The sequence below is a fragment of the Miscanthus floridulus genome, chromosome 10 (assembly GCF_019320115.1).
Source record: "Miscanthus floridulus cultivar M001 chromosome 10, ASM1932011v1, whole genome shotgun sequence".
In the NCBI taxonomy this organism is placed as follows: domain Eukaryota; kingdom Viridiplantae; phylum Streptophyta; class Magnoliopsida; order Poales; family Poaceae; genus Miscanthus; species Miscanthus floridulus.
In genome coordinates this window covers 17,031,703-17,044,211 of record NC_089589.1, presented here as the reverse complement: position 1 = coordinate 17,044,211, position 12,509 = coordinate 17,031,703, and the positions used below count along the sequence as shown (strand labels likewise).

General features: G+C 42.2%; 1 protein-coding gene across 1 annotated transcript; it reads right to left on the bottom strand.

The window, feature by feature from the left end:
* Positions 1-49: 49 nt before the first annotated feature.
* On the bottom strand, positions 50-9,896 carry LOC136486303 (disease resistance protein RGA5-like). Its single transcript, XM_066483176.1, has 8 exons — positions 8,883-9,896; positions 5,774-7,852; positions 4,321-4,379; positions 3,758-3,909; positions 3,410-3,662; positions 2,935-3,154; positions 2,710-2,833; positions 50-369 (listed from the first exon to the last, which is right to left on the bottom strand). The coding sequence occupies exons 1-8, from the start codon at positions 9,698-9,700 to the stop codon at positions 298-300; spliced, it is 3,777 nt and encodes a 1,258-aa protein (XP_066339273.1). The 5' UTR covers positions 9,701-9,896; the 3' UTR covers positions 50-297.
* Between the last annotated feature and the right edge of the window lie 2,613 nt (positions 9,897-12,509).

Here is a 12,509-nt window from a genome sequence, read left to right as displayed (position 1 = left end):
TAAACAGTTGGTGAAAGATAATAATATTTGATTTAGGATAAAGCTAATATGATATGTAAAAAGAACGGATGGAGTATATTTCTATATATCCTAGAATCCTTATTACATTCGTGGGAGATGTGAAAAAAATAAAGAAAAACACTGGAGAAAAATAAAGTAATTACACTGCTTGTGGCTGATGATCCTTCACTGGTTTCGATGTCAGCAAGCCTATCAATGATGTCGCGTATACAGGGCCTCTTACTTGGGTCACGATGCATGCAGCTTTTCCCCATTTCAATGCATAGTATTACTTGACTATAAGCTGTTTCCAACGCTGTGTCTCCCTGATGTATCAGATTCCAACCTACTCCTCCAGCCTTCAAGCACCTATCATTTGTATAACAGAGATGTGATTAACGTCAGGGGTGCATTGAATTTCATATAATATACCAAATACTCAGCTGATACAGCGGGAATACCATAAAACTGATACTATACATGTAAAAGCAAGAAGTACGCAGTGTAGTAGACAAATAATTCGAAATCATACAGCAGCGTGATTGGGTGACATTAAAGAAAATTGCACTATGCCAGAGGTATATCTCATCTCCGATGGTCATGGTGGCTACGCACGCTCAGCAGGCTGCCGTGGCCAGTTCATGGTGGCACGTCAGATCCACGTGGCGGGGTGGTTTACCCTAGCATAGGGGCTGCTGGATCTGTGCGTGTCGGGTCGATAGTGGCCGCGTGCAGTTGACGTGGACTGTCCCACAGGCCACAGGCTAGCAGTGGCATGTCGACCCGGTTTTGGCACATTCGAGCAGATCTCGCTGTGTGCACATTTGTAACCACACAATACCACACACTAAATTTTTTTGTCATCAAATTTCTCAACTTGATTCCACATTCTTGACATCGTCTTAATTTTATGCTTCCTAGCCCTGTCAAACCTTCTCATAAATCAAATCAATCTAACCTTACCTTGATACCACTTATTAGAATCTAATACCCTAGTTATGCATAACAGTCCGCAAATCTTTGAAACATATTGCGGGTATGACACAAGCTTGCACCGTAGATGACGATGTTGAAGCAATCACAACAAGATATTAGGATTTTGGTAAATTCTATAAACACAACTCCAAAAGAGTACAAATGATTGTCATTCTCTCACAACCCTACTTAACCCTCTAGGGTTCATTGATTCTTGCCATATACAAGAATCTAGTGTAATAGAACTATCTAGCCTAATTTTCTTGAGCGCTCCTAATTGCTTCTTCCAAACCTTGGACGATGATACCTATGGCCTCCACCCCTTGTTTATATACCTTGTTTGTATAGGATTCTACACTCAAGTCCACTTCAAATCCCCCATACATACAAGTAGGAGTCCTACTGTTAGTAGGATTCTACACTTAAGTCCTAATAGGATTAGAAGTCCTAATAGCACACCACTCGAGTCCTATTACAAGTAAGATCTGAATCACTATACAACAAACCTCGTGATCCAACAGCACGCCCCGTGCATACTAATATCCACCTAACTTTTTCCTTTTCTCCACCAAGTCAAGCAAGCCAAATCTACTCTCCATCCCTGCAAGGCGAGGCGAACGAATTGCCAGAAGATGTCATCCCATGTAATAATGTCAACAGATACACCACCCATCACCTCTCTTAATCAGCACAAGGCTACCACCACTACCAAGAGAGCGCAACTAGATGACCAAACAGCATGGAAATGGACCACTACGACCTACCCAAGATAAGATACACTATATGAGCACCAGACCAGCCCATGAGGCGATGCCAGTGAAAACATGGCTCGCCAAGCACTAACCAAGGAATCTGACCATGTCATGAGTCACTGTTGTCATGTCTGTGGTGTCAAAGGAAGATGAGGAGGGATAGCCATCCACCAATGCTACACACCTCCCTGCGCCCCATAGCGCTAGGATACGAAGGCTGGGAAGAGGAGGCCATAGCCAAGAGCCCTGGCTCCATCCATCGTCACACCCCCAACCATGCATATTGCGTTTCAGTGGTCACCACCACGAGCGGCAACTCGGTGGCTGCTACCAAACCTAACACCATGGGACACCGCCTGCTTTGCACTGAAGAAACATTGTTTGTCTTTAGACCCACATGGATCCAACCAATGGCAATATGCCTTGATCCAATTGCAAGTTAGGGGAGAGAAGGAGAGGAGAGGAAACGCGGATGATGATCACTGCCACCACCTTTGCCATCATTGGCTAGGCGTTGTGGCAGCCTCTGCATTGCCTGTGCTGTGGAGGGGGCATAAGTGGTGCCAGCAATAGCGCCTCCATTGTCGCCTCTAAAGACGGTGTTGGGGAGGGGGTGTGTAAGGATACAAATGGTAACTTCAAGCCACATATGTGTTTCAATCATTCTTTTGTTGCCAAATCAGTTCATAGGTTGGTTAAATGTTGTTAGAAATATGCTACTAAGCAAAAGTCCCCACATTAATGACTGAGACTCAAAGAGATGCTTAAGTAAGTAAAACTACTAAATATGGAACTCCTAAAAGAGGACTTGCCTAAATAAGTTCAACCATATGCCCGTATATAGTGTTTTTGAGTAACCAAGTTTCCCCTAAATTTGTAAAGTGTCAAATATGCCCTCAAGAAGGATAACATCCAAAATGAAAATGAAAGTGAGATTTTGGACATGGATAAATCTTAAGTGATTTGATAAAATTGTTCTTACACTTTTTATGTTAGGGTGGTCCTTGTGTCCTGTCACCATCTGCATGATTATAACACCCAAACTGTATATGTCACATTTTAAGCTGACTGCTCCTTCTTCATGATATTCTGGTGCCATATAGTCCCTACACGAAAATTAACAATGAATAAATAGGGATCTAGAGAATAAACTCAGATGATCTTTAGGAAAACAATGGAGTATTTATTCAACATATAATTAGCTTACAGCAATGTAACAATTTCTTTAGTTGCAGTTCGCCTATCTTCACCCAACAATCTTGAATAAGCATAGTCCGTTATTTTTGGCACCATGTTAGCATCAAGTAGTATATTCTCTGGTTTGAGGTGCAAATGGACAATACGATTTGCATGAAGATAATCCAAGCCCTGACATATTCCTTTCATTATTTGATAGCGTGTGTGCCATTCAAACCCACAGGATTCTTCTGCATAAGTAAAGATAATTCTTAGAACGTGAAGTCTTCTTTGCCATCAGCAAAAGCAAGTCCTAATACCCACGAACACTATCTAACAATAGTTGATCTTTAAATTTTAGTTTTTGATCGCATTATGCTTATTTCACAGACGAAATGAGTTCTGTAATCCTGCTGAACTAAACCTTTTGTTTAATAGGTAAGACCGAAATCAACTACATCTCATTATTATCAATACCAATAATAATTCTGAACTAATATGCATACCAGTAATGTGCCTACTGAGGCTTCCATTGTGCAGATACTCAAAGCACAGCAATATATCTTGCTGTTCTATACGCAAGTTTTCCCCCTCCTGTTCTATAGGTTGCGTGTGTGCCCAGTAGCCCAAAAACCGTACTATATTGCTGTGCTTAACTGTCATTAAACAATCAACCACACGAGCCAATTCTCCATCAACAGTTCCACGCGGCCCACATAGTCTTTTCACGGCAACAATTAATCCATCTCCAAGGATTCCCTGTTTATCGACACTTGTGTTAGTATAAGGACAAGTATTTGGGCAAAGCCTTGATACATAATTTTTATCAACATGTAATTGAGAACTAGAAACACCTTGTAAACCATCCCAAATCCACCTTGATCAATCTCTTGCTCGGTAGAGAAATTATTTGTGATGTCTTCCAAAAGTGATAAGTCAAGAGTTGTTGGCTCTGCACTTTCATCCCGTAATATGCTTACCAACATATGATGTTTAATATATTCATCTGTCAATTATAGGAAACAATAGTTATTCTGTAAAATAAGACAACTATGTACGCTTATATTTGGAATACCATCAAAGGAAATTTTTTATACACAAAAGTCACAAGCCATAGGGCCAACTTCGATATAGAACCAATTTAAAAAAAAAAAAAAAAAACTTCGATATAGAACCACATAGTGGAACAGGAGTGCCGGATTGAACAGTGACTTTTGAAATCCTTATCTGACATGCCCTAAAATAGACCTTCACTAACCACAGCACAAGTAAATGTTGTTCAACCTAAGAACATGTGACTGTTCTGTCAAATTTATAGCAGATTTTAAATAATAATCAGATTCGAGCAAAAAAAAATGGATATACTGAAACTGATATTTATGTGCTCCCTAATGTGCCACTCCTCTAACAAAGCTACCTGATTTATGGTGATATGAAGTCCCAGAAGCTGGTGGAAGATCGAATTCTCTAGATAACCTGGAAAAAAGAGTCTTAGTCCTTTAAGACATTTTGAGACATGACAAGAAAATTGGCCATGTTTGCCATGGATCATGCCTATGTTTTCCAAAAAGGTGTGTGGTCAATGTTTTTTTTTAGACGTGTGTGGTCAAATTTTGTGACCCTTAATTGAAGATTAATCTGCACCAGTTAGTAATGTGGCCACCTCTTGTTGCCAGTATTTTATTGACTCACTGCACTATCAGATCTGCAAACCCCTAAAAACAGATAAAAAAAACTAACACAGCCCCCTACCAACTACCGTCCTCCTATTCTGATCCAGTAACCTACAAATCTACAATGAAATCATCATGAACCCTAAAACCTAAACTTGGTAATTGGAGTTTGGCTGGAAAGCTAATGCCATCACTGGAGCATAGATAGAAATCTGATTGGTCATAAATGAGCTACTTTACATTTTTGAACCCATAATATAATAGATAGATACAGGAATATTGGATACGAACAAATTAGGGCCTATGTGATGGGAGGAAGGTCATCATCACACTATTCGCACAAATAGTACCTACTGTTCAGTTCCTGCCAGGCTCAAGGTAGGTTGTTAATGTGCCTGGGTGTTGCAGCAGCCCCTAATACATCTTAGAATCGGAATCCATATTATTGTTGAACGTGAGTTGTTCTAACTTGTATCAGTACGAGTCATGAGTCATGAAGGGCGTAAGGGCATTTTGGGAAGTAAAAAAGACGGTTGGAAGGATCCCTTCATTATTTAATATTAGGTATAGATATAGATAAGTGACTACATAGAGGGCACTCTCTGTTTAGATTTAAATTGAAACCCGTCCAGCTACATCAGGCCTCCATCTCAATCTAAAATGTTGGCCCCACAGCGATCAAAAGAAGATCGGTTTATCATCTTGGTCTACCTCCCACACGTGTCTCCAGTTCCTCTCACTCTCGACCACGACACCGGCTTCCTCAAGCAAAGCGCTTCTGCCTTCCGCCAGAACTGATTATGCCACAGCCGCCGCCTGGAACCACCATAGCAAGGCCAGTGAGATATTCCACCTCATTTCCCCTCCATGCTCCCCCGCCTGCCTCCACCACCGTCCCCACTTGATCTGACGGCGGATCCGCCAGCATTGCTAATTGGTGCAGAGATGTCAGCAAGGAGTTCCCTCTCCTTCCTCTCCACACTCCTCAGCCTCCACCACCATCACTCCTGATCCAATCTGCCGCACGTGCAACCACGACCACTGCTAACTACTACAATCTTGTTTTTTTGAGATTTTTCTAAAATTTATCTTATTTTCTAGCGTGTCTTATGAGACATGGAGGCTCTGTTGGGAACCTCCACTTAGTAATAGTAAAGATGGTCCATGAGAGACAAATTACCAAATAAGAACCCATACCTGCTATCAATGTGTTTGTCCATATCTTCTGCGCAAGCTCTCTCTACAATCTCATGTTCACTTGATGAACCTCCATGTAGCCTCAGATGAAACTTATCTAAATGAGGATATTCTTCCTCTATGAAATCTACCAGCTGTGAGTTAAATCTAGGACATCTTGGATGCTTTCTAATGATATCCTCAAACGATAACTTGACAACCCTCCAGTCGGATTCATCAACACCTGGGAGGACCCCAATTCGTCCAACGACCTCCTGAAGGTTTAACAGGTGCTCAATGCCATCGAGCACTCGGTTATGGTTCTTGCCTCTATGGGCATTGAAACAAAGCTTGACCCTTTGAAGATTGGGCATGGCTCCTGCCTGAAAAGCCAAACTCATCACACCACATGTGAATTTGAAATACTTGAGAGCTGGGAATGACATGGTGCTGAAGACGACAGTTCCAGTCAGAGCTGTCCGCACATACAGTGAGAAAACTGAGAGGGAAGGTAATCCAGAGATGTTACTAATATCATTTCCCTGCAGTTCTTTAACCACTATTTTCAAAATGCAGAGTTTGTGCAGTTCACCAATCTGAGTGGGCAGTCTGTAAAACAAGCAAATTGGTGGCAACAACTCAAGTTTCTGAAGAAACATGGGAGGAGAGGAGATACCGCTCCAGATATCAAAGAAAATAGATGTTGTTAACCCATCAGGAGTCAGGGTGAGAGATTTGAGATTGCAAAATTTCCCAAGAGAAAAAACTAGGGGTATCAGCTTTCTCTTCAGATGGTCACTAGATAAAGCTGCAGAACAGGTTAGATGAAGATGCTGAAGGTTTGTCAGCTTGCTTAGGCTCCATATATTGTCTTCAGAGTTACATCTGAGGTCAAAATACAATAGTGTACTTAGAGATTTGATGTGGCCAATCCCATCTGGTAACTCTGTTGCAGCTCGGAGACCAAGATGCAACAAACCCGGAAGATGGACAATATCCAATGGAACTGCAGATAGTCTTGCATCTATTTCTAGTGTTTCCAAATAATGTAGCCCTTGCATCTGGGCTGGTAGTTCAACCATGATATCACCTGAAATCTTCAAATATCTCAGTTGAAATGATATGCAAATCCTTGAGAGGTCCAAACTCATGTGTCTGTCATGACTGCCCCAAAATTCAAGGATTACAACTCGGAGATGCTTAAATTCCACAATTGGAGGCATACACTTAAGCAATCCAAAGAAGCCAATTGATCGCAATTGTGACATTACTATTCCTTCTGGTTGCTTTGCATATTTGGCACTACTGAATCGGAAGGACAGTCGATGGGCCTTTGTAGAAAATCCTGTTATGGGTTGAGAGTAATCTATTGCAGCAACAAACTCCTCTTCCTTGGAATTATGATTAATGAGATCAAATATAATATGGTGTACTGTACATGACAACACCTCATCATTGTAGTCAATTTTCATAGGTTGGACCATTCCCCTATTGACAAGCTCCTCAAAATAGCCCTCTGCAATTTCCTCTCTGTCTTTTCCTTCTGCTGGATTAATAAAACCTTCAGCTATCCATTGCTTCACCAGATGAACCTTCCACATTATGTAACCCTCTGGGTACATATTGAAATACAGCAGGCATGTCTTCAAACAACAAGGAAGACTATTGTAACTAAGGTTTAGTATTTTTTTCTGGATCTCTTCAACTGTATTACTTCTATTAAGAATGGAGCATAAACGATCATGTACATGGTACCACAGCTCTGAGTAGTCTATGCTTGCTAAAAGACCAGCTACATGGATGAGGGACAGTGGAAGACCACAACATTTTCTAATGATACCATATGAAACTTCTTTCAGTTCATCAGGGCATTGTTGTTCAGAGCCAAAAACTCGATTGAAGAATAAGTATCCAGAGTCTTGAATGCCAAGAGGTTTCATCTTCAAAATATTATCTGCCATATAACTGCAACACTTAAGAGCTACATTCATGTTTTCTGTAGTTGCTACAATTCTACTGCAATTATTGCCCTCCGGAAAAGCACCTCTTACAATGTCCCATGCTGTTTCTTCCCATAAATCATCAATTACAATGAAGTACCTGTGAAAAAATTAATATAACAAGTACGCTTTATCAGGTAAAAGTCTATAACAACCAGACGAAGATAATAAAGTATCTATATAAGAGCATCTCCAAGAGTTTCTAAAACCTACTCCCAATCTTTTTTTTTTTTGGCAAGATTGGATAAAAACACTCTCCAACAACTCCCTATCTCAACTCCCAATCTTTCCGCACTTGGGAAAATCAATCCAATCGTGCGGAAATATACGTGCACGTATCGATCGGCCAATATGGAGGTGGAAGGATGAGGGGAAGAATAAGAGTAAGAATAGGGTTCCAATGCATATGTACAGGAGAGAAGGAAAGTATAAAAGGGGTTGGAATGATTTGAAAATAGTCCGGGATTTCTGATGCAAAATTGCCTTCTGCGCGACTTTTTGGAAACGGTTGGAGGAACCCAACAAAATGTGCTCCTAACTTTTTTTTCCACTTGGAAAACTCATTGATTACCAATTGTTTTTTTTTTTTTTTGAAACTCATGGAGATGCTCTAAGTATGGTGTTAGAATTTGAATAAACGAGAGAGAGCTATACAAGTTTGCTATGTCAACTCACATTCATCCATGAATCTATAAGACTTATATCTTACAACTAATAACCCATGCAGACTACAGAGGCACAAGTTGGACTAGTAGGAATAAAAAAATTAAGCTCTACACCTTAGATTACACATAGTGTAGGGTGTGGGTATGTGTTCCCGAAAAGGTAGTTCTGCATCTTAGACTGTAGGTAGTAAAACTAGTAACCGCTGTAAAATTTCACATAATAGTCGTTGCAGTTGTAAATAAGGTAGTTAGTAACACCATTTTAAATTGATCAACATGCTTCTGGTAGAGTCAAACCACAAGTATTTGGGATTGTACGATCTGAGATACAATACAAGAGGCTTCCTCTTGCAAAACTGTTAACCTACTTATAATACTATATTACTATCAAGTAATAAGTCCACTAAGCTATTGTAATAACTTTGACGCCTAAGAAAGGTTAAAAAAAAGGGGCAGACAAAATACCTCTTATCATGGAGTTGTTCCTGAATAATGTCAATGAGGCTCTGCACAGAACTAGCAACAGAGGGTAGTTGGTGGTGCGGCTGAACTTGGGAGAGAATGCTCCCAAGAAGCCTTCTCATGTCAATCTTTCGCGAAGCATGTACAAATGCCCGCAACTCAAATTGGCCTCTAAGTTCACGGAAAATTTCTTTCGCAAGAGTGGTCTTGCCAACACCTGCAGGTCCGACAATGGATACCACTTTCAGCTGCTGCTCTGCTTCCCCAGTAAGCATTTCAATCAGTTTGGTCCTGGAGTCGTCGATTCCCACAAGATTGGCCGCATCTCCATTCAACGCCGGAGCCCGGCAGTGCTGTGTGATCATATTCATATGCTTCGGGCTCGAGCAACAAGCGTCAAGCTGGTACCTTTCGAGCCGCTCGCTAGCCTGCCACAGTAGATCCCTCAATTGGGCAATCTTGGCGACCCTTGTGCTGCGCCTCGGCGGCGCGGGAAGCAGAGCAATCTTCACGCGACCAACCCTATGGCTGCTTATCTTGGCACCGGCGTCTGTGCGGATCAGCATCAAGTCGTCGACAAAGTCTTCTATATGGTAAGACAGTTCTCGCGCCTCCTCCATCCAGCACTTGGCCCTGAGGCTGGGAGTTTCCAGCATCGATAGATCCACGAGGGCGGAGCATACTTCCTCTAGATCTTGCTTGAGGAGTCCGATTCCGTCCTTCACCGTCTTCCGCAGCCGAGATTCGGAAGCTAGCAGCAGATCGAGCTTCCTGAGAACAGGGCCCATGGCCCCCATGGTGGAACTTACTGCAGCCTCCATTTCCCCAAGTAAGAAATTTAGGGAAGATGCAGGAATTTTATTGTGCCATCTCTAGCACTGCAAGGGCCAGGGGCAAATAAACCAAAAAATCTCTGTTGCAGTCAGAAGAAAAAAAAATAAGAAAAAAAAACAGGGAAACTCGGTGACGGAGGAAGAAGGTGGATGACGGCCAACACTGTGTAGCAAGACAGAAGCGCTACCAGCCTGCCAACTGCTATCTGCTATAAGCCAAGCTGAGTCATCTACCTTTCGTTTTCACGTAGAAAAATATCATCACATTAAGAGCAGGACCAATACAACCACAGCCTACCAACTGCTATCTGCTATAAGATGGTGACACACAAAGCTGGGTCATTTACCTTTCGTTTTCACATTGAAAAATATCGTCACATTGAGAGCACGACCAATACAACCACAGCCTGCCAACTGCTGCTATAAGATGGTGACACACCAAGCTAGGTCATCTACCTTTCGTTTTCACATAGAAAAATATCGTCACATTGAGAGCACGACTAATACAACCACAGCCTGCCAACTGTTATCTGCTATAAGATGGTGACACACCAAGCTGGGTCATCTACCTTTCGTTTTCACATTAAAAAATATCGTCACATTGAGAGCACGACCAATACAACCACAGCCTCACATAGAAAAATATCGTCACATTGAGAGCACGACCAATACAACCACACAGTGCTAGTAGTTCCATGAAAAAGTTATAGTCGAGGTTGAGGGTTTTTATTAGAAAATTAGGCATTTTCATGGTCAATTAAATCCAGAAATAAAACATCAGCAGGTTCGTGACAACATATATGTGTATGTGTATAACACTAACAAATGCTACAGCATGCATTATGACAACCGATCGATACAGTAAGTACACACAGTACAGTAATCAGAAAGTTAAGAGTGTACCCAGCGGAGGGTCCCATGCCGAGGGTATCGGAGGCTCCATTCGCACCAGACATAGTGCGTTGCTCGAAGTCGTGGACCACAGTCGATGCAGAAAGGTGTTCGCAGTGCAGTCCCACGAACGGTCACTAGGAAGAAGACACCTTGCTGTTCCGCGAGCGATCACCAGGAAGAAGACGTCTGCGATGTGGATGAGCAGTTGCGGAATGGCTCCCCAAAAACCTAATCGCCGCACACCCTGTGCAAGGTTCGCAGGCGGACGAGGGTTCCGGAGGCACCTGCTCTCCCGTTGCTCCGTGCGCGCAAAGGTATGGGACGGGAAAAGCCAAAGGGCGGCTGAGATGTGGTCTCTCGGAAGCAAAGAAAAGAGAGATGGACTGACGAAGAACTTCTAACTTATGTCTGCGACGGGGAGAAAGAAGGCCAGCGGAGGAACTCAGGAGATGGAGACACGAAGAGACGGTAACGGGCGCAATCAACTCGCCTCCACCATAAAGAAGAGAAACTCCTGTAATTATGTGAAATAAGTGGCAAAACCTGGCCACGCCCGCCCGTCCGCTCGCTCGCCGCCCGCCTGCCACGGCCACGGCCCACAGCCCATGGCCCGGCTCGGCTGGCGGTGGCGGTGGCGGCGCGCACGCACGTGTGGCACTCTTGTGTCCTTTTCTCAGCTTCTCAATTAAGATGGATAATTTCCAAACAAATAAGCTGAGTCAACGTTCAATCAAAATCTCATACGATATAAACCATACAACACTTAATGTTACGGACCATAGAGTTTTATTTGATTTATTAAATATTATACGGGCCAAGCCCATAATATATCCAACAATCCCCACCAAACTCTAGGGTTTGTAACAAAGTAGTCTCAGAATCACATTTCTTTTATATACTAGTGTTTCGATGGAGACTGTTAAGTTGAACATCCATCTTGAGCAATAGTTTCACGCAGTCACAAATGAATTATGGACTAAGCCTTGAATTGATAGTTTTGTGTGAGGTGAATGTCACTAAAGTCCTTAGCCGATACTAGGCTGCAAAAGGCATCCTCTCTATTTGAAGCATATAAGTCATACTCTAGTGCCTTTCATGAGTATTAGAGATCACCTAAATCTCATAGACTGTGACCAGCAGTCTGACTCATATAGGTGTGTTTCTCAAAAGATGTTCTGTAGGACATCTTTGCTTTAGCAAGCCACTTGGAACACATTAAGGTAAAAACCAACCTGCCTTACAAAAAGGAAAGATATGCATCAGAAATAAGTCTTACTAAGGATCTTTCCTCATAATTTACTACTAGCTTGTTTCACCATCCTACTTTATGGGATCTCCGATCACATAGAATAGGTTATCACTATAGTAAATTTCATGTGGGTCTCAAACCCATCTCTCTCGATGCACTTTCTATCATATTGCGTGACAGACCCTTAGTGAATTGATCTACCAGATTATTAGATGTGTGAACATAGTCCAACGTTATTACTCCGGAGTTTTTCAATTTTCTGACAGATTTTAGTCGTCTCTTAACATGCCTTGTGGACTTCATATTATCCTTAGAACTGTTAACCTTCGTAATCACAGTCTGGTTATCGCAGTTCATAGAAATAGCCGGTATGGGTTTTTCAACAACCAATGAATCCATAAGGAGATCACGAAGCCACTCGGCCTCAGAGCCAGCGGTGTCTAATGCTGTGAGTTATGCTTCCATTGTAGACTTCGTTAAGATAATCTGCTTGCAAGACTTCTAGGAAACAGCACCACCTCGAAGCGAAAACACATATCCACTAGTGGCATAAAGCTCATCAGCATCAGAGATCCAGTTGGCATCACAACAGCCTTCCAGCACCTTCGGATGTCCGGTATAATGAATACCATAGCTCATAGTGTCTTTTAGATA